Source organism: Erythranthe guttata, chromosome 1 (genome assembly GCF_056151865.1).
Source record: "Erythranthe guttata isolate IM_541 chromosome 1, IM_541, whole genome shotgun sequence".
Classification (NCBI taxonomy): Eukaryota; Viridiplantae; Streptophyta; class Magnoliopsida; order Lamiales; family Phrymaceae; genus Erythranthe; species Erythranthe guttata.
This window is the reverse complement of record NC_142533.1, coordinates 78,290-102,301: the sequence shown is the minus strand read 5'-3', so window position 1 is coordinate 102,301 and position 24,012 is coordinate 78,290. Positions and strand designations below refer to the sequence as shown.

Sequence of the window (24,012 nt, the reverse complement as noted above, 5' to 3'; positions counted from 1 at the left end):
TACAAAATTACTTACAGTCCAACAATAACAGTTAATATACTTTCACTCTATTACAAACACAATGCACTATATATAAATCAAAATATAATTAATATTGATAAATAAATAAAAAGATATATCCAAAAGATGATAAAAAAAAATGGACAACCAGTTAATGCAGTGCTGTGGTACATGTCGAGGGGTGGTAGGCCATAATGTTCCAGTACTACTCCCATCTCATTTCAGATAAGATCAAACTTGTTCAATTTAAATCTACTTGTCAAATAACTAATTCAATAGATCCAACAATTTAAGTCTACTTATTATTCATAATCTAATTTAAACTCTCATTTAGACTCTTATTGCTACAGATAGTTATGAATTTATGAAAATATTATTCATAAATATCTTACCAGAGTAATACTTTTCATTTTTATTTTTTATTGTAAACACTTTTTAATTAAAAATTGAAATGAATGTGTTGGTGCAGATGGCTGTTTGAATACATTTTGGGCCTTATAATGCATCCAAAGGTTAGAGGGCCCATCATAGTCTCACCCAAAATTTTCAAAATTAATTAAAATAAATTTAAAATAGTAGTCGTATATTTGAGTAGGTCAACAGTAGCTGTTATTATGGAATTCATTGCATACATTACGTGTCATCGGGGCCTCATCCTCTGAACAAGTCGTTGCTTGAAACGGCTCCCTCTTCCGTCGTTTACCACTTTTTATATTACTTTACAGCCGTTGGATCAGATTCCCCACTGGACCCCACCCTCACACCAGACTTTACCCAATCTTACCCCTACCTTTTTCCCATCTACCCCTCAATTACATCTTATTTCCGAAATGTGCCACCCCCCTCCCCTCCTATAAATCAACTCTTTGACACCAGCTATGTTTGCCCAACTGAAAAGCCTGAGGGCCCTTTAGAAAAACAAACCCTCCTCCTTTCTTCTCTCTCATCCCTCTCTCTCTCCTCTCTCCTCTCTCCTCTCTCCCAAAAGAAAAAAATATATATTATTATAATTCCATCAATTGATGGCTACATCTTCTAGAAGGTCTAGCGGATCGGTATTACCCGTCGGCTCGGCTTTCCGACGGGCAGGTCCTTTCTATAATTCCACGACTATGACGTCAGATGCGTCGTCGTCGTCTTTTAAGTCTGCGTCGTCCTCTTCATTTGCTTCTTCCACCAGCTATTACTCTTCTTCTTCTTCTTCTGCCTCTGGTGGTTTCTTCAACAAACGTCGTGCGGCTTCCCCGACGCGCGTCAACCTTCACGCGCTATCACCGCCACCTCCCTCGCCGTCTGTTCGTTTCTCTATCGACAGATCTATATCCCCGCGGCGTTCGATTGCGGCTACGCCGCGCAATCAGGTGGTTCAGAGGAAAGGCGGCAACAACAACATCCAGAAGAGGACGTGCTTGTGCTCGCCTTCGACGCATCCAGGTTCGTTTCGATGCGCTCTTCACAAAAGCAGTTTCGGAGGTAACCACTCGGTACCGTACGCGCCCAATCGTTTGAACATGAGGAGATCGGCGATGACGAATTCTCTGGTCCGGATCGGGACCGTTGAAGGTGATTTAGTGAAGCGAGCTTTAGCGTCCTTGATTCGTCCGTCGTCCCATCAGCAGCGCCGTCGAGTCAACTTCCGGGCGCGACCGAGCCGTCTTTCAGTCATGACCAAAGCCGAGGATCTCTGACTGATAAAATAAGTGGAGATTGCAGGTTTGATGACTATTGGTATTGTTTAAAGTTTTCTCTTCCACGGCGGCAGAGTTTTGTACACCTAAGCAATTTTGGAAACAGGGGGAGCCGATCTGTCTCCGTTGTACATATGTTGTTTGCAAATGAAGGACGTTTTAGAATAGCATTCCTCATCCATATATATGAATCTAAGTAACAATCAGTAATTCTCTAGCGCTTGCAAAAAAAATCAATTGAGTTTTCTATAAAACAAAAACTATAATTCAAGCTAAAACTAAAAGGATTTCGGCTTGTTGTTTGAGTTGGCGTTTGGGTTTGTTAAGATTATAGAGATCAATCATTCGTCAAGGTATTCAGTACGTGTTTCCCGTCGTCGCGTTCCGTTCAACAATTCCGTTAATTGTCCGTTCGCCGTGACTGTTAGCCGTCCATCTTGTTTGCTGCTTCTCTCAATCCGAGGTAATTTCCGTTTACTCGTAATATTTATTTATTTCTTGTTTCATTTGATTAGTACTAGTTGCATTTGAAAATGAATTATATAATTCACCGTTAGTTTGGCGATGTCTCTCATCTCTCTCTGTTAAGATGTTATTACAGCGTGCAGGACGGCGTAATTAGGATGATGAGCTTGAAAGCGTGCAAGTTAGCAATTACTTGGGAGTTGGGACATCATGTATGTTACTTTAAACATAATAATACCTTTGCTTTGGGAGACCGGATTGGACCGAAAACATATTTGTGATGTAAAAAATGGAAGTTACTGGACAGTTAAAATGCAATCAGATAAAAATAATAATTAATAATAAAATAGGAATGACATAATAAGAAGAATAAAGTGAAAAGTGAAAAGAGAGAAAATGAAGAATAAAGGTTAGGAAGACAGGGTCGATGTGGGCCCAGATAATGGGTTGGGTTGGGCCCATCTTGACAACTTGTATGGTCTGGTTAAATTGTGAACAGATAATAATAATTATAATGAATCTAAAATGTTGAAAGAATTGTATTACTATTGGAGGCTGTGTCTTATCGGGAAATAAAATTAAAATTAACCATGGTTGAATGAAAGAAGTGGATTCGAAATGACAACACAGCACCTCAATCCGCATTTAGCGCATTGTGCCTTTGGTGGAGTCTTTTGTTTGACTAACTTAACCTTAACCAGGATCCCAGTTCACAACTTGTGTGTTTTATAAATTGAGACAATAATTTCAATTGCAATAGTATATTTTTTTAAACATATAGTCTATAGATATTGTGGGCAAGGGGTTGTGGTCTGTGTGTATCAATGAAAGGATGCCAGTAATAAATATTAAATACCCCAACTGTCATGGACAACTGTCAATCATATCCAACCCAACCCAACCCAACCTAACATACCTCATGAATGATAATAAGACTAAGAAAATAAATAATCAGTAGTTATATTACGCCCACTTTGATGATAAATATTATAATAGTATAATAGTACTCCAATTGTTGGGATTAACGGCCCAGTTCAGCCACGCATGTGCGCTAGTACTGCAACTAGTGCATAAGAAACAACACACTTTTCCTAATTATCATTTATCAGCCACAACAACCATACATAATATTGATATGATCAATTTACTCGTATCAAGCGGCGTAGATCAAGGATCAAATGTTTGATTAATTCTATTATTATTGCTCATACATATACAGTCATGGATTATTTGTTCGTTTATCACTATTACGTTTAATTGATTAAATAGATGAATTGGGTAACATATTTGGTTTACGAAACCCTTGCCACCATAGTGAGCAAGATATATAGCATGAATAAATAATGGGATCGGGCCAGGTGGGGATAAATAATTGAGAAAATAAACCGCTTAGCTTGCATATTATTAATTCCATCTTATCTTCGTTTATTCTTCTTACAAAATAACATATATATATATATATATATATAAAATAGTTGAGGACAGGGAAAACAATTTCAGATTACTTTGTTTCATTTACAAACTGCAGCAGCCGGCCAGTAAGTATTTACAGCAGCCGCTCATCAGCTGCCATGCATATGTATATATATAACTAGGATTATGTATATATATATATATATATATATAGAGAGAGAGAGAGAGAGAGAATATTATTTGTCTGCTTGAAAACCTGCAGGGTGGTGTGGCATGTGCTCTTTGGTATAGACTCGGTGGCGCCTCTCTCTGCCGTAAATGACCCAGAACAAGAGAGACAGCATGACGGCGGTAGCAACCATCACAAGCCCAATGTATATCCACTGGCTGTACTTTCTCAGCCCAGGACAATACCTCCCGTTTATATCCGTGAACGTTTCTCTCACAAATGTACAATCCTCAAGATTCACCAAAAACGGTCCGTACTTGTACAATCCATAGCTCACATTCACACCTGCACTCATCTGACTATACATATCCCTTGTCAAACGACCCTTTGTCACGCATACCCCATTTCCTGACGTTTCACACACATACCCGCTCCAAACCTCCAAACAAATTAACACATAAGCATCTATTATATTTGAAACCATATATAATAATATTCTTCTTCAATCAATATAAAATACCCATTTTATTATTAGATAGATACCTGTGTAACGTTGCTGAGATCCACTTCGCCAGGTGTACAAGCTCGATCGGTCAGGTCAGGATTGAACGGATTGCATAGGTTTGGGACAGGCGGACCAGATTGATTGTAGTAGAATGGGGCCACGTTTGGGGGCAAATTGTTGTTGGATATATTAGTGATTACGGTGTTCATTAAGTTGACTAGTTGTGATGTTACTTCCTTGCTCTTAGTCAATGTCTCTTGTGCGGTTGCATTATCTACACAAGGCAGTATATCGTCTAGTGCTGTGTGAGCTGTTGGATTTTCGACCCACTGACTCATCGCCACACATGTATCTCCAGTCACACTTTAATTAAGTAGAGCATTAATTAATCCAATGAACAAGGCAATATATAGTTGGTGGGTATATAGGGATGATATAGTTGAACTTACTTGTGGAGAAGAAGAAAAATGCCACACAATATGAATGTTGCAGTCACAAGAATCCATCCAGCAATCACCAACCTGTAAAAACATATGAATTTCATTACGCATGATACGGACAATAGAGTAGAATGAATCACTTATGCTATGTAAACTCACAGGTAGACAAGAAACTGCATTCCAAAGATTGAAAACACTGAAAATATGAGAGATCCCAAAGTGAGAATTTATAAGGATAAAACAAGTTTTTCATAATTTTCTCGAAATGAGAAATAGGATGAATAGGCATACCGAATCCGAGGAAGGTTAAAAGAAGCATTACAGCAGAGAGTACGATAAGAGCCAGCCTCCTGCAACAATACAATATTTATAGGTGATGAACAAACAAACATGGACAAAATGTAGGGGAGGGGGAGTAGTGGGGTTTTAGACATACACAGATTCAATGACATTCTTGATTTTATGAGAATTATCTTGTGTTTGAGAGGAAAGTATGTTAGCAGAAGAGTTGATCTTGTTCTGGATGAGATCAATGTCAGATTGGACATTAGAAGGAAGAAAGACTTGATCAACGTTAATTTGCTTGGCTGCAGAAAGATACTGAGACACATTCCTAAGATTATCAGAAGTGGTGTCTGCCTGCTGTACAACATACTCCAAAGTGCTCATACTACTGCTATGATATTTCCCCTGCCCCGTGTACAACACAACACATCCAACACTGAAAATGCAGACCAAACATTAGTTAGTTAAATGTGTTTTACATGTACAAAAATAGAGAGAGAGAGAGAGAATACATAGCAGCAATTGTGAAGAGAGTGAGGAGAATGAGGGAGAGGGCATAAGCAATTCGAGAATAGCCGTAGGGCTCCTTTCGGCAGCAACAGAAGCAGAGACATATGAGAGTCAAGGAAATGCCGAACACCACAAACCAGATTGCCCCAATAAAGAAAAATGGAACAGCAGTGTAAGCTACAGACTACAACAACAACAACAACAACAACAACAAACATTCATTTAAAAAACAAAAAATGAAATTAAAATTAGACAAGGAAGGAAGGAAGACTGACAGCCCAGTAGTGGGGATTGCTGATGTTCCAACCACCAGTGTACTTGTGAAAATTATTGAGTGGATCTTTCCTGTAAGTTGTATTTGCAGCCAAAACAAGAAGACTTGAGTTTAGTTGTTCCTCCGAATCACCACCACCACCACTGAGAAATCTCTCTATTCTACCCCTATTAACCATTAATTCAACCACCCTCCTCCCGCTCTTCAACTCTGCTGCACAAATCAAAATCACCAATGAGCACCCACCCCACCCACAAGGCCACAACTTTACTTTATTTATATTAATTAATTGGAAAAAAAAAATACCTGATGATGTGTGATGAGTGGGAAAAGGGGGGGAGTGTTGGGATGAAGATGAAAATGGTATGTTTGAAAGAAATAGAAAACTAGTAGTGACAACGGACAAAAGCTGCACAGCCCTGAACATGATTAACATGCTTTCTTCTTCTTCTGATGATGATAGAGCAGAGCAGAGAGAGGAGAGGGAGAATATTGTATGTCGGGAACAGGGTTGTTTATGCCTTTTAGGGGGGATAATTATATTTATATATATATAACTATATGTAATTACTAATAATTAAGAAATTATATATATTAGTGTGTCAATAAGAAGTAGAGTTTGGCAATAACCTGTAATAGCATTCAAGTTTTTATCCGGATTAGGTGATATTTGTCAAGCTGCTGCTCGCATTAATATTAATAAATTTTATATATATATTTATATACATGGAAAATAAGAGATATACTGAATGAGTGATTGAGTAAGTGAGTGGGGTCAATCAAAATCAAATGAAGAAATGAAAATATCGGCCGTTACTTTACTCTTTCTTCTTCTTCTTCACCTAAACAAATGATTAAGATTTGGTTACAGCCAGCCAAGCCAGCCAGGTAAAGTAATCAAATAACAAATTCATAATAGAAATTAAAAACAAAATTAATTAAAAAGAAAATAAATAAATATATTATCTCTCTGTCCATCATCTGCCCAATCCACATGACAGATAATGCCTAGTCTTCTCTATCCTTTTTTCATTTATTTCTGCAAATAATTACAGACACATGCATTATCTTTTTCTTCTCTAATCATAAAATAAATTTCAGTTTTTTATTATTAATAAAGAAAACGAAACAAGAAGAAGAAGATAAATTTTCAATGATTCTTACGTACCTTCTTTGTTAAATTCTTTATTTCTTTCTTTCTACATTTTATGACCTAATCCTCCGCCCCATCAAATCACACCTTAATTGCCCTCCCTACTAAATTAATGCAATACAATACAATGCCCAACCAACCTTGTTCATTCGCTTAATTTAAACGATACATTATTATTATTATTATTATTATTATCCACATTTATCATATGATTATTATTATTACAAATATATATTCTCTACAATTAATTCAGGAAAACACACGGATCCTGTTCATCATGTCATGACCATAAATATATATATTTTATTATTACGGGCTTTCTTAGTTATGTTATGACCCAAAAAGCCCAATTAGTTAGTGCCTTTATGGGCCTTACCCTTCAAATGGACTCTATATGACATTTCATACTTGTATATCTAATTCTCTATATTATATATATATATATATATATATACGGGTTTGGGTTCCGCCTTACAATCTAGGGTTTTTGCTGCTGCTGCTTCTCCACTTTCTCACACACTTTTCTCACACACTCTCACAAACTCGCAGCCATGGCGGAACAGGTTATTCTTATTAGATCAAACATCCCTCTCTTTCTCTTTCATTCATTTTTGTTTACGAGTCGTCGATTTTAATCCTTATACTAATTGCAGACTGAGAAGGCCTTCCTGAAGCAGCCTAAGGTTTTCCTTTGGTAAGACTGTGTTTCTACAATATTAGATTTGTTTTTCAAATTTATATTTCTTCTCGATCTACTAAGAAATGCACCAAACTTTGTGTTGATTGAAACGATGCTGTTTTAGATTTTGAAATGCTCTTCATATTTTAAATCTGATTATTGTATTTGTAGCTCAAAGAAGTCAGGCAAGGGTAAGACCCCTGGAAAGGGAGGAAATCGCTACTTTAAGAGCATTGGGTTACAATACAAGACACCACGCGAGGCTTCTGAAGGTCCATTTTTGTTTATTCTAATTCATTTTCTCATTTCCTTTGTATTTATATTTGCCATCTTGTTATGATATATATCTTTGTATTATTTGGATTGGTACCCACTTTGTCTAACTTTTACAGCTTTTGTGTTATACTCAGCCATGTTTGTGGCTCTTAGCTTAATTTATTCACTTAACATGCTCTTTTCGATATCTCGTTTGATTTTATATTTAACATTTAATATCCCTAAATTAGTCCCTTTTCCACTATCGAGCTATCATTCTGGAAACTGTTACATTGGTTTAACCACTAATTTAACTTTTCTATGATATTTTCTACTCTAGTGTAATTCCTTTGTGGTGCAATAATGCAAGTATGCCGTCATACAGACGGACACATGGGCAATTTACTGAAGCTCCTTTATAATATAATGTTATAGATTTATGTTTATGATTCTTGCAGCCTTCTTATTAAAACAAAATGTTTCTTGTTTACTTGAACTTAACCTTCTTACTATTTTCTTGTTACATTGATTTTTATGAAATAAATCCGATAGTACAAAAAGTTGATCTTGTAACTTTCACCGAACATTGATGTGTTGCATTCATGGGTTTGCTTCTCCTTACATTCTATTGATGATTGAATATGTCTTATCTCCAGGCACGTACATTGACAAGAAATGCCCGTTCACTGGTGATGTATCCATCCGCGGCCGTATTCTTGCTGGGACCTGCCACAGTGCAAAGATGGTGAGAACCATCATTGTTCGGAGGAACTACATGCATTGGGTGTCAAAATACCAGAGGTATGATATATACCTTTCAGTGAAATATATGTCGTTCTTTTTGAGTGTTTATTTTTATAATTGTTTCATTGTGGTTTGTAGATATGAGAAGAGGCATTCAAATATTCCTGCTCACATATCTCCATGCTTCCGTGTGAAAGAGGGTGATCACGTCACCATTGGCCAGTGCAGGCTAGTGCAACATTTTCATTTATCAAGATGCACTTGTAATAGAATTTGTGGAATTTATATGACTGTTAATGGATTTATGTGTTGTATTGCAGGCCCTTGTCGAAGACGGTGAGATTTAATGTTCTGAAGGTGAATCCAGCAGGTTCAACTGGTCTTGGGAAGAAGGCCTTTACAGGGATGTGAGTTGGGGCACCTGAGTTTCTTGTTTAAGTATTAAAAACAGTTTTTGAAAGGATTGGGTTTTTTAGACTTTTACTGGTTTATGTTGGAACTACTGTCTTTCAGTTTGCATTGACAACTTAAGTTTTGTATTTTTGAATTGGTACTACTATTGCTACTTTATTTATCCTTTTCGTTTTTACTTTAAAAATTGGGTATGGAATTTATTCTTCATCTGCATTTAATGGTGGATTATTAATATGCGTATGGGGTCTTAACCAACTGTGTGTATAAGATTAATTTCTTGGGATGGTAATTGGGGTTATTGAGTAGAGCTGACTTGTACAACCTTGCTATGGAGAAATGAGAAGATAGAATCAGTCAAGTAAAATATTTTATTCTGGCTTAAGTTTATAGTAGTTCTGCCAAAAGAGATTGTCTTGGTTCACCATATCTAATCCATCTGAAAATTGTGGTATGCTGTCCGGCTTAATTTTTTTTTTTGATGAATTGACTTAAAATAGTTGAACAAATCAAAATATTATCTGTGAAATTATTGTGAGCATCGGACTTCCTTCCTAAACACGAAGCTAATGATGATGCAACAAAACACAAAGCTAGGCTGCTCATCACCACCCACAAGTCTCTTCAAGTATATGTATATGTATATATATTTCAAACATCTTAGCTACTGTCAAAAAAAATAAAAAAAACATGTGCTAGTACAACTAGATAAAAATTGGTATTTGAAAAGTCCGCAAATTAATGCTGTTGCTATTGAAAGCTTTGAGACCGCAGCTTGGCAATGCAATAATCTTCAAGTCTATAGGTTAACAAGATGGATGGATCAATCTTCTTTCAATGATAAACGAGATAATTGGGAGACGGACATTAAGACAAGGATTTGATGAACATCTCCTTGTTGAATCTAGGAACCCCAGTTTGGAATATTGGCAGTGGCTTCATTCACCATTTTCACCAACGTAACCTGTACCATCTCATGTTCATCAATCACATTATATACATACCTATCTACTTCCACCATTTCCAAATTAAAAATAACAACATACCACACTTTCTGGGACACCATTTGGCGGCATAGAAAGATTTCTTGGAGGCCATACATTGTCATATGATCTCTTGTCAAATCTCCATTCTCCAATCTTCCCATATGTCAACTTTCCCTGATACCGTAGTAGCTAGTAATCAAACTTGCAACATAATTATTTTAAGATAGGATGAAACAACATACCTGCAAATCATAGTCGCATCCGTATGTATAGTGAATTATGTAAGCTTTCCCAATTGCCGTATCCCAAGGAGGCTGCCGGGAATTCCAACAAATCACAAATGTCACATAATCTCAACTTTATAATGTATATATAAAAGACATCATTTAAACAGAACTACTAGCCTGACCTGAATCATAAATTCCTTGTACAAAATGTTACCCACGCCATGTAATGCAGATGCAACAGCATATGCATACCTACACTTTCCAGAAGCATTCTTCATAACAAAACTTAGTAGTTGAACATCAAAATAACACAGAGTGTACAACTACTGTAGCTTACATCTCAAGGACCCATCCAAAAGCTTTATCTGCTTCCGGATCCTTCTTCATTGCTAAAGAAACATTCATCCAAGTTGGAGCTATCTTTCTCAGAGATTCCTAATTTAATTTGGTAAAAGATAGATAGTCAGACAAGGCCAACAACCTTACAGGAATGCAGCAAGTATGTACATGTTGTACCTTTCCTACAATCACGGGGGAATTTCCAATAGGATCAACGTTAGTTATTGGTCCATATTTCTCAGGGAAAAATTTCCTCAGCACGGTCTCGTATTTCTTAGGCTCGATGTAAAAGAAAGGGAATGCAGCTCCGAGGCCATCTCTTGACAAGTTGGGAATGGGTTTGACTAGGATGTGGTCTGGCTCAGACATCAATATATAGCTGCATGCATATACACGAGAATAGTTTCATTTCACAGCAGAAATTGATAAGAACATAAGAAGCCATGTTTGAAAAAAATGAGAGCATACTCTTCTTGAATATCTGCTTGCTGAAGCCATTGCACAAATGCCCAAGGCCTGTTTAGGACAATGTACCCCTGTTGTAAAATGAGAAGTCGAATCAGTTTCGAGTATGGACCATGATTACTTTTCTAAGTTGTGATGAGCATGGACTATGATTGTGATATATCTTTCTCAAAAGCTTAAAAAGGTACCTACCCTCAACAATATGACCAAAACCAACAGGCACTTTTACAATCATTCAAGAAAAAAAAAAAAAAAAAAGAATTGAGTTGGAAGTTGGAAACCTGATCCATTCCGTCGGGGAGAGGCTGAGCAACAAAAGTAGGGATCTCATCCATGAATCTGTCGGGTCTCCCAGAATGCAAAATTCTGGTGAAGCCACCCATGTCGGAGTTGGGCTCATCTTTCTGTTTCTTGAACCAGTAATACATCACCCTGCACTGCCACGTGTTGTAGATCGAGCCCGAAGTAGTAACCGCTGTATGGAAAAGCCTTTTTCTTTTCTTCTTCGAGCTCGGCAACTCTGTGGGCATTTTAATGATGGGGTCAACAGAGAAGGATTTGAATTTGATTGATGAAGAAGAAGGGTTTGAAAGGCCTGGAAATTCTTGTTTGAGAGACGCATTTGCAGATATGATGATGTTATATGTGATGAGTGCTGCTGAAAATGTGATTACCAGAGTGAAGAACAAATTCCCACAACCCCCCATTTTCGCCGCCGGAGTTTGGCTTTTTTGGCCGGAATTTAGGTTGTGTTTTGTCAACTGATGGTTAAGGACTTGTACACTGCTTTTCTGCTTCGGATTTTTTAGGCTAATTATTTTGCTTCGGAGTTGACTGAAAATCTACTTGGGAATAATTTATTTATTTATTTTTTCCATTTTATTATTGTGAATGTGGAAATGTCTATTGAAGTGTACCCAGTTATTACCAAGACTTGGTAATTATCAATTAATTCATTATATTAAAATTGACATTTTCTAAACTTCAACATTGGAAATGAGGGTGGTTGAATGATTCTCTAGTCTCTACAGTTTCTGGGATATGTATACAAAATAATAATAAAAACTAAAAAGTGATATATTTAGTAAGAAAATTATTTGTCATATATTTTTTTTTTTAATGAAACAACACTCGTATATCAAATTAAACTTTTCTTATAAACATGTACGAGTCAAGGCACTAAAACCATAAACCATCTAAACAACTCTGCCAACTATCATTACATTACATCATCGGCTCATCTCAACATACATACATACACATACATGGTTGTACAATTATCACTTTCTCCAACCAACTAAACTGTCGCCATTATTATGATCGTCTCACAAAATTTGCTCCTCCCTCAACTACTACTTTGACATGTGGAAACCGTTCTGCCCAAGAAGAATATCCTGCATCCAATTTCAATCACATTTAACCAACATTTTTATTCCACACAAGACTTACCTTACATAAATACATACATACATACATACCTGAGCTCACTATCTGATAAAGATCAGCCTCCGTGTTGGTGTTGATATCATCAGACATCAATTCCTGCATATTTTTTTATTTTAAGAAAACGAATTTGTGTTTGATATCTCACAAACAACGGATAAATATGTTCTACTTTTAATCAAGTGACCACGGAGGTTACCTGACCACATGTAACCAAACTTCTCTTCAAGAGCTGTGATAGAGCAATCAGGTTGTCGGGCTTAAATTTTGGATGGCGTAAAAGAGCTTCCTCACAAGTTGTATCCAGTATTAATGAGCATATGCTTGATGCCATCATGATAACAGATGTGTCAATTGTATCCTCTGCATTAAAATGTAAGGAATTCATTGAATTTCTCTACAACCAAACAAATCAGTCAAAGGAAAACTTAAGGTATGTGATCAAGTGTATGTAATGTCAACATCTTTTCACAAACATTTAACAAAAAACAAAGAAACTATGAATTTTCCCAAGTCCCAATGCAACATCACTCCAAAATCAGGAGCAGCATCTTTCTCAATTGCATGGATGATACAACTATTAATCTCCATATGTTTTCTTTAACATCATATATTTTTTTTATCGAACTAGAACTGTTATAGAATTGAACAAAAACATGTCTAGTTGACAATTGTTTTGAGTTGTAGAAGGTGCCTAAATTTCCAAAGTCTTTGTCAGTCATAAAACTTCCCTCTTGACTGTATATAGTGATACAAAAAATCCGATATCTCATTCGAAATTCAACTCAGAGGCAGACAAACCTTTTTCCTTTTATTTCTTTTTTGCTTGCCTTTATTCTAACAGTAGCGCCCAATCGAAGTTGCTTTTCCTGCTCCCTAGAGACACTTGATGCCCATAACGGGGAAAATAACTTATACGCAATGATTGTCTAATCTAACCAAGACAAAATACAACTAGAATTGTTCTAATTTTGAGTTCACCACTGAATACTTCAAAGATATATGGATCCTCAAGTCCAAATAATGTTTTCGTTATGCCTTGCCTCCCACCAACCACAGTACTTTTACCATGTCATTAATGTTTTTCTCTGTCCATGATTTTTTAATAGTATATTCACCTAGATCTAGAGCCCTTCATTGTTTTTCCTATCTCCTTAACTTATTTTTTCTTCTTGGCTTGTATATTTTAAAAGAAAATATACATGCCAAACAAAATGTACAATCAAACAGATAGTCATCTCTACCAACATTTAAAATAAAAGACGTTGTTTAAGATAGTCACCTGTCCAGCGTGACAATGCCTGCAAAAGCTCCACATAACAAAGATTGTCCAAGGAAAATCCAACTTCCTCTCTCTGTTCATGGAAGAAAATGTTGAGTTCCAGTACATAGACCACCCATGTTCACGTTAAAGTTTAACAAAAGGTTATACCTTTAAAAGAAGATTCAAAATTGTATCACATGCCAAGAATATGGTACTGCTATCAATTTTAGAATGGCTTGAATCAATTAAAGAAATAATGCAACCAACAACCTGCCAAAAAAAAACCGAAAAAAAGTAAATAATCGTAAGTTTCACATGCAATGCATTCTTGAAAATGTTACTATCTTGTAAACATTTTGTGCGTGTTTAATGCAAGTTTATCACTGAAAATATATCAACAAAAAAATATTATACACCAAAATATTTAAAAAGTGTGTTCTCTTACAGCTCTGAATGCCCCAGCTGAGACAAATATTTCACATCCATCTTTGTCCATTGTTATTTGGCACAGCACAGGGAGCAAAAAGGAGACGGACTGAAAAGGGCTGCTGCCATTTGAAGCCAATCAAAAAGGTTAGTCAATATTATGAAGAACCGGAAGGCTCGAACATTTTTCTTGTAACTTTGGTATCAAGAGATGTATCAAACCTAGACTCATCCTCCCCTTCAACACATAGCATATAACCAAGAAGTTCCTTGATCTTCTCTTTGCATGCACTAGGTGCTTCTGCAAGATAGCTGAAACAACATTCCAGTTACAATATTGAGAATCATGACAATCTTAAATCAGTTTCCACCCCCATCATGCCAAGTAACCATTGAGAACATTAATATAGTATCATAAAAAATAGTATCTCTCTGATAGTTGATAGCCCATTCATTCTGGAACTTTATTCGAGACATGTACAACCAATGAGTACTTGCATTATGTATTTTCAGTGAAATGGGCTACTTTTATAAAGAAGGGCTTTAAACACTTGCATCATAGAACCATATATAGAAGAAATGAGGGAGTCCAACAAAAAGAATAATCCAGTTACATCTAATTAAAGTCAACAAATAACTAATAAGCAGTGAGTAGATTAGGTACCTCCCAACTATTCTGACAGAAGCTAAAAGGTCATTCCCTTTTCTATCCCCATGATCCTGCATAAAACATGAATCTAAGAATATGTAGGTTCATCTATTACTCTATTGTTTCATACAAAGAGATAATCTTACCTTCGCATCATGCAAATATTCAAGGACCACACCAATTGTCTCATTGAGCCCGCCAATGATCTTGGTGAAAGTGCTTTCAGTAAGTATGCAAGTTGAAATTGATTCTGCAAGAGATTTCTGTTGTCAGCTAATATAGTACCCATCGGTTTCCCTTAGACACCTCCCAACCTCTATTCATTTATCTTGTTTATATGCAACTTTGTTATGTTCAGGCCACAAAAATCGAAGTCCTTCAAATAACCTAATAGAAGTATAATGCTATGCATTTGACTTTGAACAAAATAAAATAATAAGATTGTAGAACTCTTCCTTTCATGATATAGAGAAAGAGAGAGCAGCACACACTAGAGGCTTTGTAAAATATATGAAGACATACCTTCATTTCCTCCAAATTTTGAGATGAGTTTTATAATCATTTCTACCAAAGAGAAGGCAACACCAAGATTCCTTAGCTTTACGAGAAATGTTTCAGCATTTGGAGGTGAACTTTTAGATGCTTCATATTTTAAGTATGCTAGCTCATTTAAGATAACAGCAATTTCAACCCTAGATGACTCCAAAACAAGTAGTATGCACCTGGAGAAAGACAAGAAGGAAAATAACTACGTAAACTAACCAAATATTTCACACAAAAAAATAGATCAGAAGAACAAAATGAAAATCCGAACTCTGACTTCTATCACTCACCGGTTATCAGGGAAAGAATTATGTGCAAAAGGTAAGATCGTTGATCCAATGAGCCATTCTTCGCCAGCAATGGACATAGCGCACTCAGCAAGAACAAGAGCCTGAAGTTTCTCAGCAGGAGCTGCAGATGAGACGCAAAAAATGAGATTCCTACGGAAATATATGCACGGTAGACATGACATTTCTTTCTAAGTAATATAGAGAACATGTCCCCACGACTTTTCAGCCAAATAAAGAAAGCATACCATAAAACAAGTGTTGGACAGTTCAGCTACTCCGTTTCTGGTTGAATATAATGGTTTCCATATTGCATTTGGAAAAACACTTGATATTTGCATCTCACTCACTCATACTATAAGTAAAATTTCAAGTAAACGTACCAACTCGATTCTGTAGAACATCCATGATACCGACACGAATGCAAGTTGACCATTCACCACATGTCATTGACTGAAGCACTGCATGTACAGGCCCCTAAAGATCAGGTAAAATCCACGATAAGATTCAAAATAGATGCATTGCGTAGATGAAGAATTTTAGGCTGTACTTATATGTTATCAGTTAATTAGGCTTCGATAAATACGCTGATCGTTCATGAAATAGATTTGGGGACAACACCAAATACATCAATAAGAAACTCTGGATAGGGCACAATGTTGTACAAACTACATAATATTCTACGAAAAGTTAGATGTTAATTAACATTGTTATCAGATCTCAACATATGTAAAACTCGTACACAAGCCTAATTCTGTAGGGCAAAGAATAACATAGAACTTAAAGATTGCAGTTTTTTGAGTCCGTTATAACACCTACAAATATACAGCAAATAGTGACACATGTACACGAATACAATCTAATTTTTTTTAGGAAAGCTAGTAAGTCTTGGTGTGATCTGACTTGGAGCTGAAGGATTATGGCTAAATTCCTATATCTTCTATTTGCATTATAGGTTGTGTAAAGAAGATGTTAAATTAATTCCAAAAGTATGGACAAAAGTTAGTGAACATGGTAACAGGTAGAAATCCTCACAACATTGAAATGTATCCACATCACAGGGACAACATGCACTTTCTCCTTAAATCAGGGACAGAGTCCCATTCAAAGAAGAATGCTAAAAAAATAGGTTGATACCATGCACCTTAGAATTATATTGAACATAAAATTTTCCAGATATTCAACAGAACATCCATACCGAATAACTTGAAGACAATATAATAGAGAGGAGGTAAAGCGCGTCAAATTTCAAAGCATTCTGCAGCAGAGCAAACTGTTTTGCTATTGCAACCACCTGGATCAACCAAAAGACAGGAGCTCAATTAAAACAAAATAAATCGTGAGGATAAAAAGTTAACAATCTGAAAAACGAGCTAAAGAAGGCTAGGAAAAAATAGAATCACCATATTTGATAGCTCTGAAGGATGATCAACGTGAACTTTTCCAGCAGGCAGTTTGCTGACAATCAACTGAACAAGTTTCATTGCAAGCTCCATCACATGGGAACCTACACCACTTTCAGCATCAGACCCTCACAATTCACAAAGAAACACTAGGTGAAAGAATATATCTTCACCAAGGATATTACTGTAGCCAACTCTTGTGACTAAGAGATGGCCCAGCACCATCAGGATTGGTTTAAATGATTATAGCATTGCCAATATCACGAAGCTAAAATACTACAAGCATGTAGCATGGAACATCTAAAATCTATGAAATGAAAGCACTTCATAACCTTTTATAGTTTGTCAAATTAATTGGTTTCGGAAAAGATTCAAACTAATTACCATCTGGTAAAGTAGCCATTTGAGACGCCAAAACATTCACGCCTCCTGAATCATACAGAGTTATTATCCCATCCTCACGAGCAGCACTCACCAAAAATAGAAATTCATAACACTCCTCGCGAAAAGATGAGCCAGATCTGTAATTGGAAACACATAATAATCAATTGGCCAGTGGATCATAAAAAACAAGTTCATATTACCAGTATGAACCAAACAAGCTAAAAATTAAACAGCAAGCTTGCAGTATAATAACATATCAGGTTTATGGCTTGCCAAGAACGAGATTATATAAATATGTATTAGGCAGGGAACTCTGAAGTTCAAAACAGTGAAGCTGCGTACACCAGATCATTACTCTTTTCATCAGTGAACTACGGAAGCTCAAATCATTCAGCAAAAATGACAAAAAATGATCAATGTTCAATGAAATCCAGCAACAGAAGCATATGAAAGGGAGAAAAGAGCAGAGTTACATACTCGTTGGAAATAACCTCCAAAATAAGGGGGATTTTGGACACCATTTCGTCAGTAGCAGCAACCTGGGAAACCCTAGCAAGAGATGCAAGCAAAGTGACAGACAAACGCAAGTAAGCCTCGCGGTTGGAGTTATCGCCACCTCTTCCCATTCCTGCGAAAAAATAAATACGAAATTGACAATGAAATGAAATGAAATGAAATGAAATGATAGATAGAGAAATAAAGAAGGAAGAAAAGAGGAAAAGTGAAAAGATATGTATGTATGTACCAGTGAGCAAGAGGCGGTGGAGGAAAGTGGAGCCAAGAGCGAGATAGACATTAAGAATGGTGTGTTGATCATTTTTGTCGCAGAACTTAGTGACTAAAAGAAGACCAGCTAGGCGTTGGGAGTCTGTTTTACCCTTCAAAAGCTTCATAAAATCTTCCAAAGACCCCATTTCAATTATAGAGAGAGAGAGAGAGAGAGAGAGGTTGTTGGTTGTTTACGAGACGCAGCGGAGATGATGGGGGAAATTGAATCACCGGGCAAAGGACGAACATACTCTAAAACATAGAGAACCTGTTTAACCCCATTTTCATTTCATTAAACGGCCCACTCTCGTTAACCAGCTACAAAAGGGTGTGTCTGGCTGGCTTAAATTGGGCTTGGGCTCGTTGCAAATATTTTATCATTTCGGTACACAATTTACATAACAATCAATCAATCAATAATAATAATAATAATAATAATAATAATAATAATCAATAATAATAATAATAATAATAATAATAATCAATAATAATAATAATAATAATAATCAATAATAATCATGATTATTATTATTATTGATTATTATTATTATTATTATTATTATTATTATTATTATTATTATTATTATTATTATTATTATTATTATTATTATTATTATTATTAATTTACAACCACCATCAACATTTTATTTGTAGATTAAAAAAAACAAAAAAGAGGAAGAAGAAGAAGCACCATCAACATTTGAAGTATTTGTATCCCACCCATTGATTGGCATACACAATTTGGCTCTACCATACAAAATCTCACAATTCATTCCCTTTCTTACATTTTACATTTATTCATAGTATAAATATCATCAATACTTGGCCATCCACTTTTTTTCTCTGCAGCTTTTATTTAATCCCGATTATTGATAATATAATAATCATATATCAGATAATTAATAATAATGGAGGAGGAGCACGACATGAGTAATTTGAGGGTGAGGCGCAAGAAATCCGGGGTGGGCATTACCTGTTGTTTCAGTGGCACCGCCGTGAAACACCTCCGCCGCGCCTCCTTTGACGCCCCGAGTCCTCTCAGATCACCCTCTGCATGGTTTAAATCCAAGGCCAGCGATTTGCCGGAGATCAAGGGAAAATGCCGCAACTTCATCTCTCGCATGGGCCGACACCGCCGCCATTCCTCCGCCGAATTCAGTTACGATCCTCTCAGCTACGCTCTCAACTTCGATGACGATCAACTATCCCCACACGATGACTATGGAACCACCACCAATTTCACCGCCAGATTACCGGTTTCGCCACCGAGGCGGGAGGGTAAATTGGGGAATGAGGATTTGAGGAGAGGATTTGAGGCGCTGTCGATCATGAATATGAAGAGAGGAGCAAGTAGCGCGCCACATGCAGTTGATATTAAGGTGGCGGGGCAGAGAAGAAACAACGGTCGTGAATTGTCGTCGTCTCCGAGGGGTGAGGTAACGTCGTCGCCCGTCGGACTTAATTCTTCAAATAGGAAGGTCTTGCTTCAATTATAACTCTTTTCTCATCTCATCATCTAATATTTATTCTTGAATTTTTGGTCCAAATGTCTGGTTATCAAATCTTTGAAATCCAAATGATGTGTGTGTTGTGTCATGTGTGTGTGTGTAGTAATATTTTTGGAAGATGACGTTTTATTATGCCAACAAACTAAATTCATTTCATGGCTATAACTGTTGTATCAATAATTAATAAATAATACAGTGACTCGTTAGTCCCAAAAGAAGCATGGATTGGATGGTAATTGGAACAAGGAATACTTGATTTGTCACTCATATAATAACTATTTCATCACAAAACATCATACACATATATGCTTCATAAGAATATTTTGTATAGTACACACAACATATCTATCTAGGCCCACATATTCTTTTTTTCCTTCCTTTGACAAACAAGGGTAGACAGAATGCAAAATGAATGCTGATAAATTTACACTAACATATTACAAATCAGAGCTCATCCACGATGGAAACCAACTGCAATAATTACAATGGATCTTAACAAAAGCAATAGCAGGAGGTTGCAGCACCAAGTCTTAAAACATAGTGTAGCCATCATCCTCATTCGAACCAAGGTAGCATAAAATAGACAATGCGAATACGAAAAAGGATGAGAGTTCCATTGCTAATGCTCCCCAACCAATTACACCAGAGTGCTTCAGAATAACTGGTATAGCAATGCTGCCAACTGTTGATGCACCAGTCATAAACTTAGCTGCATCTATCCAACTGCAACATCAATTCAGTTACCAACTATAAGCCTACAAATGTTTCTAATCACAATGAGGTCACACACACTCAAAAATCTTGGTGGGGAACAAGTGTAATTCTACAGTCACTTTGAAAAGAGAAAAAAAAAAAAAAATTACCCACTGGTTGACTCGGAGTAGAGAGAAGAAGTATCGAACCCAGCAAAGAAGATTAAAGGCATTGGTAGTAGAACATACATTAATACTGTCAAAAAAATAAACAATGAAATGTTATAAAATAAATCAGAATCTCCAACTTTCTAGTGTCTTAAAGGCGAGAACAATAAGCCTCTGTTAAACATACAGTCATGACAGTGTTTTAATGTACAACAACGGTCATGATAAACTGTTACTATCAACATTTTGTAATTTCATCCATACATGGTAGGATGCAAACAAACGAGGAAGTTATGGAACGGTATATGCCTCATATTGAACAAATAACAGAAGCATTGTCATCCAATTGCCAGTTACTTAGAAGACACAAGCAAGATAATCCGCATGTATTATATTTTTACACTTCAGAGTTGCTATACACTAATTACTAACATAACCATTTGAAAGCTCAAGATTTTGATTTGAACATCTGATGTCTGCCGACTGTGTGATAGATGATTATATAGTTTTGTTCTTCCTGGAATGACGATCACAATCCAAAAGGCAGTTTGAGGCAAATTAGTAAATGTTCCAATTCAATATGCATTATCTCTGGATGCTTTTTTAAGCTTTTGAAACACATATAAACTAAAACAGTCTCTTCTCATTTTTCGTATTCTTCATACTACCGTTCTTTCTGCTCATCCCGAAAAGGAAAAGGCTACCATCAAAAGCAGTTGGCGGTAAAGGAGTAATCCTGAGACATTCACAACTCTACATATATGAAACATCTAAATGATTTCCTAGGCTTGGGAGAAAGCTTCAATTAACTGCATGTTCGTTTCAAAAAAACTAAAAGCTTTTGACCTATGCTGTGAAGATCCACATAAGCAACAAATGCCAAAAAGTTATATATTTTTTAACCATTGTAAGCAAAGAACAGTTGTATATAGGGACCTGTTAACATCGGCCACCAATTATTGTATAGAGCGCATGCCTGAAACATCATCAAAATAATCAGAGATATAATTAACAAAACCCAAAAAAATGAACAAGCCAAATGCAGTTAAAAGCACAGTGTGGAAGAGGACCAGTATTTGCAATACAATTCCCCCTGACACAAGAATTGCTAACATGGCGAGTTTCCCAGACTGCAAGCAAGCTCTCATACGACGAGGCAAGTCTGACATCCTGGCCTTGCTAACAGAAAGAATACCTGGAGAATGTACTCAACGGATATTGTTACCTGGCATTGTAAGTTACAATACTTTTAGTGTCATGACTTAAGAAACTAGAAACATTAGAAATTGTTGGCCGACAGAAAATTTAGCAAACACATTCGAGTAAAGATCGGTAGAACTTTTATCTGGAATCAGCAGTCCAATAAGTAGACATATGCGACTATGAGTGTACTTAACTACTTATAGTGACAGCAAGATGCAATATATATGGAAGTAAATGAGTTAAACGAGAACATCTTGTCATGTTTCCTTGAACCTATGCCAACTTATTCTCCCCAACAATCAGGACTACAACTTCGGAACTGCATAATTTATATAACTTATTGTAAAAGCACCTTACTAAAGTTAAGGGTGGTAGATACACAGGGGTCTAAAAGCATGAAATTGAGACTAATAGAAGAGGATTTTATCAGTTTCATTAAAGTAGGGTGTTAACTTAATAACTACTAGAAGCATATTAATATTCTAAGCCCAGTCTACTAACTTCTGAGGTTTAATCATTATATGCATCATGGTGGTTTACAATTAAAAACGAATACGGCCCTGGATACAGTCCCCAAATAAAGAACAGCCACAACTTAAGATGACTAAGAGAAAATAGCTAGAAGATAATGAGTTCATCGTTTTTAGAGAAATTTGAAGTTGGGCTAATCTTGATGTCTTATTTCTAATTGGATCTCAACAATAAATGGTCTACACATCCAATTCTAGCATTTCTGTGTGGTGGTGGTGTCTGAAGTTGGCATGATGGACACTTAGCAGAAAAAAGGAATCGAACAAGTGTTCAACTTACAGTATAAGCCTTGGGTTTTCTAATTCTTAATCATCCAGGGAAAAGATACAAGAATTTACCAGCCTCCTCATCATTCACCAACTACTCCAAAATCCGGTATACATGAGAACCCACTTTGATTCAATGGATTGTTTGCAAATATTGGATATATTATATACCAACAACCAAGACCTTTAAATTACCACAAAATCTTCTAATTATTAATTCCCAGATATGAAATTTAAATTGTTAATCAACTATAATAATGATTACAGTGAAACTCACGCACTTATGCTCTCGTTTACAAAGAATTAAAAAATTTGAAGAACACGCACTTATGCTCTCGTTTACAAAGCATGAAATTTGAAGAAAAAAGGTATCCATCCATTGACGGATATTGATGAAACATACCAGGAAGGAGGGATTACCAGAATCGAAGACCTCGAATTCAACCGAAGACAACAAACAGGGAATCAATCACAAGAAAAATAAAAAGGATGGGTTTTGGCCTTTGCCTTTGGGGATGGAAAGTAATAATAATAATAATAATAATAATAATATGTCAGACAGCTCAGACGTCAGAGTTTAGAGAGATTGTTGGGTGGAGCCGGAGGGCAGGGAGTAATTAATTGCATAATTGAGGTTTCTTCTACAGTATTAGTAATTCAATTTATTTTCCATTTTAATAAAATAAATTGTGTATACATTTACAATAAATTTGGCCCAACCCCAATTTAAGCCAAATTTGGGCTTCAATATAAACGACCAACATTTTTCTTGGTAGTTTAAAAGCCCACCACGATACTAGAATGTAATAATAAAAAAATAAAAAAAAGCAAATATTATTCTTTTGCCCCTCCAGTCCGAGTTATGTGTAAAATCTACGATTGAATATGATTTTATACTATCCTACATTGGGTGAAATACACCGGACAAATCTTTATCATTCATAAGTGCATAAACACACACAAACTCATCGACATTGTTATGTATAGATCAACGGTAAAACATTCATCATGTGTAGCATAGAAATAAACATTAAATATTATGGAATCAAATGAATCAAGTTAATGAATACAATGTATATGTATGTATGTGTGTATGGGATATTGACATAAACATTGAGAAGTGAGATAACATGTACATTGTATTAAATAGATAGTTGAAGGATTAATGATAAATCAGGACTATCAAACAACTACTCTCACACACATACATGCATACATATATATTACTATGACACTAGAAGCATATTTTGAATATTTAGTATGTATTAGTATTTCCAATCTATTATGGTTAAACCAAATAGATGTTTTGTAGATGCCCAAATAAATAAACTTTATAAAATCATTTTCCATAGTTACATGATAAAGATAATTTATGATTAATTTATCCAACAAAAACTCATTAATATTATCCACTATACAAATCAATTAGCATAACCACAAAAGAATCATCCAAAACAATTATTAGCGTA

General features: G+C 35.9%; 7 protein-coding genes across 12 annotated transcripts; 3 read left to right on the top strand and 4 right to left on the bottom strand.

Moving 5' to 3' along the window:
- Positions 1–892: 892 nt before the first annotated feature.
- On the top strand, positions 893–1,966 carry LOC105977245 (uncharacterized). The gene has a single exon (XM_088824664.1). It carries the CDS (start codon positions 1,023–1,025, stop codon positions 1,686–1,688), a length of 666 nt encoding a protein of 221 aa, XP_088680790.1. The 5' UTR covers positions 893–1,022; the 3' UTR covers positions 1,689–1,966.
- Positions 1,967–3,628: 1,662 nt separating this feature from the next.
- Positions 3,629–6,304, bottom strand: LOC105977238 (uncharacterized). Of its 2 annotated transcripts, none has more exons than XM_013002539.2 (9): positions 6,056–6,304; positions 5,751–5,962; positions 5,478–5,659; positions 5,117–5,401; positions 4,972–5,030; positions 4,840–4,876; positions 4,690–4,761; positions 4,279–4,603; positions 3,629–4,174 (listed from the first exon to the last, which is right to left on the bottom strand). In XM_013002539.2, the coding sequence occupies exons 1-9, from the start codon at positions 6,183–6,185 to the stop codon at positions 3,803–3,805; spliced, it is 1,674 nt and encodes a 557-aa protein (XP_012857993.2). In that variant the 5' UTR covers positions 6,186–6,304; the 3' UTR covers positions 3,629–3,802. The 2 variants fall into 2 exon arrangements, with proteins under 2 accessions (XP_012857993.2, XP_088680727.1); XM_088824601.1 differs by having other exon boundaries at positions 5,751–5,959; positions 6,056–6,285.
- A 1,016-nt stretch (positions 6,305–7,320) lies between these two features.
- On the top strand, positions 7,321–9,178 carry LOC105977128 (small ribosomal subunit protein uS17). The gene is made up of 6 exons (XM_013002401.2): positions 7,321–7,465; positions 7,556–7,596; positions 7,753–7,853; positions 8,493–8,637; positions 8,719–8,808; positions 8,901–9,178. The coding sequence occupies exons 1-6, from the start codon at positions 7,454–7,456 to the stop codon at positions 8,989–8,991; spliced, it is 480 nt and encodes a 159-aa protein (XP_012857855.2). The 5' UTR covers positions 7,321–7,453; the 3' UTR covers positions 8,992–9,178.
- A 418-nt stretch (positions 9,179–9,596) lies between these two features.
- LOC105977126 (hydroxyproline O-arabinosyltransferase 1) lies at positions 9,597–11,889 on the bottom strand. Its single transcript, XM_013002400.2, has 8 exons — positions 11,290–11,889; positions 11,012–11,079; positions 10,721–10,922; positions 10,542–10,639; positions 10,387–10,456; positions 10,220–10,291; positions 10,038–10,151; positions 9,597–9,955 (listed from the first exon to the last, which is right to left on the bottom strand). The coding sequence occupies exons 1-8, from the start codon at positions 11,713–11,715 to the stop codon at positions 9,896–9,898; spliced, it is 1,110 nt and encodes a 369-aa protein (XP_012857854.2). The 5' UTR covers positions 11,716–11,889; the 3' UTR covers positions 9,597–9,895.
- Positions 11,890–12,067: 178 nt separating this feature from the next.
- On the bottom strand, positions 12,068–18,491 carry LOC105977125 (neurochondrin family protein). Of its 2 annotated transcripts, none has more exons than XM_013002398.2 (17): positions 18,153–18,491; positions 17,885–18,035; positions 17,408–17,544; positions 17,024–17,127; positions 16,819–16,914; positions 16,004–16,097; positions 15,624–15,744; positions 15,313–15,512; positions 14,937–15,040; positions 14,806–14,861; positions 14,364–14,453; positions 14,161–14,263; positions 13,884–13,985; positions 13,734–13,806; positions 12,651–12,814; positions 12,487–12,550; positions 12,068–12,402 (listed from the first exon to the last, which is right to left on the bottom strand). In XM_013002398.2, exons 1-17 carry the CDS (start codon positions 18,319–18,321, stop codon positions 12,323–12,325), a joined length of 1,908 nt encoding a protein of 635 aa, XP_012857852.2. In that variant the 5' UTR covers positions 18,322–18,491; the 3' UTR covers positions 12,068–12,322. The 2 variants fall into 2 exon arrangements, with proteins under 2 accessions (XP_012857852.2, XP_012857853.2); XM_013002399.2 differs by having other exon boundaries at positions 14,161–14,260.
- A 547-nt stretch (positions 18,492–19,038) lies between these two features.
- LOC105977068 (uncharacterized) lies at positions 19,039–19,752 on the top strand. The gene has a single exon (XM_013002328.2). It carries the CDS (start codon positions 19,084–19,086, stop codon positions 19,669–19,671), a length of 588 nt encoding a protein of 195 aa, XP_012857782.2. The 5' UTR covers positions 19,039–19,083; the 3' UTR covers positions 19,672–19,752.
- A 187-nt stretch (positions 19,753–19,939) lies between these two features.
- LOC105977237 (Vacuolar protein sorting 55 (VPS55) family protein) lies at positions 19,940–23,162 on the bottom strand. Of its 4 annotated transcripts, none has more exons than XM_013002537.2 (5): positions 22,947–23,162; positions 21,614–21,768; positions 21,480–21,519; positions 20,547–20,631; positions 19,940–20,406 (listed from the first exon to the last, which is right to left on the bottom strand). In XM_013002537.2, the coding sequence occupies exons 2-5, from the start codon at positions 21,710–21,712 to the stop codon at positions 20,214–20,216; spliced, it is 417 nt and encodes a 138-aa protein (XP_012857991.1). In that variant the 5' UTR covers positions 21,713–21,768; positions 22,947–23,162; the 3' UTR covers positions 19,940–20,213. The 4 variants fall into 4 exon arrangements, with proteins under 4 accessions (XP_012857991.1, XP_012857992.1, XP_088680535.1 ...); XM_013002538.2 differs by having other exon boundaries at positions 22,964–23,101; XM_088824409.1 differs by having other exon boundaries at positions 21,614–21,738; positions 22,964–23,091.
- Between the last annotated feature and the right edge of the window lie 850 nt (positions 23,163–24,012).

Bases quoted from the DNA above. Each gene is read 5' to 3' on its own strand.
- LOC105977245 (XM_088824664.1), top strand. From the start codon at position 1,023: ATGGCTACATCTTCTAGAAGGTCTAGCGGATCGGTATTACCCGTCGGC.
- LOC105977238 (XM_013002539.2), bottom strand. From the start codon at position 6,185: ATGTTAATCATGTTCAGGGCTGTGCAGCTTTTGTCCGTTGTCACTACT. The intron at 5,963-6,055 runs GTATTTTTTTTT...TGATTTGTGCAG, and splicing joins CACTCATCACACATCATCAG to CAGAGTTGAAGAGCGGGAGG. The intron at 4,175-4,278 runs GTATCTATCTAA...ATTTGTTTGGAG, and splicing joins ATCTCAGCAACGTTACACAG to GTTTGGAGCGGGTATGTGTG.
- LOC105977128 (XM_013002401.2), top strand. The intron at 7,597-7,752 runs GTAAGACTGTGT...TTGTATTTGTAG, and splicing joins CAGCCTAAGGTTTTCCTTTG to CTCAAAGAAGTCAGGCAAGG. The intron at 8,638-8,718 runs GTATGATATATA...TGTGGTTTGTAG, and splicing joins TGGGTGTCAAAATACCAGAG to ATATGAGAAGAGGCATTCAA.
- LOC105977126 (XM_013002400.2), bottom strand. From the start codon at position 11,715: ATGGGGGGTTGTGGGAATTTGTTCTTCACTCTGGTAATCACATTTTCA. The intron at 11,080-11,289 runs GTTTCCAACTTC...ATTTTACAACAG, and splicing joins TCCCCGACGGAATGGATCAG to GGGTACATTGTCCTAAACAG. The intron at 10,152-10,219 runs GTATGTTGTTTC...CTACGGTATCAG, and splicing joins GATGCGACTATGATTTGCAG to GGAAAGTTGACATATGGGAA.
- LOC105977125 (XM_013002398.2), bottom strand. From the start codon at position 18,321: ATGGGGTCTTTGGAAGATTTTATGAAGCTTTTGAAGGGTAAAACAGAC. The intron at 15,041-15,312 runs GTATGTCTTCAT...AATCTCTTGCAG, and splicing joins AAAATTTGGAGGAAATGAAG to AATCAATTTCAACTTGCATA. The intron at 13,986-14,160 runs GTAAGAGAACAC...TTTTTTTGGCAG, and splicing joins CAGCTGGGGCATTCAGAGCT to GTTGTTGGTTGCATTATTTC.
- LOC105977068 (XM_013002328.2), top strand. From the start codon at position 19,084: ATGGAGGAGGAGCACGACATGAGTAATTTGAGGGTGAGGCGCAAGAAA.
- LOC105977237 (XM_013002537.2), bottom strand. From the start codon at position 21,712: ATGTCAGACTTGCCTCGTCGTATGAGAGCTTGCTTGCAGTCTGGGAAA. The intron at 21,520-21,613 runs GTCCTCTTCCAC...ATGATGTTTCAG, and splicing joins GAATTGTATTGCAAATACTG to GCATGCGCTCTATACAATAA. The intron at 20,407-20,546 runs GTAATTTTTTTT...TTGATGTTGCAG, and splicing joins TACTCCGAGTCAACCAGTGG to TTGGATAGATGCAGCTAAGT.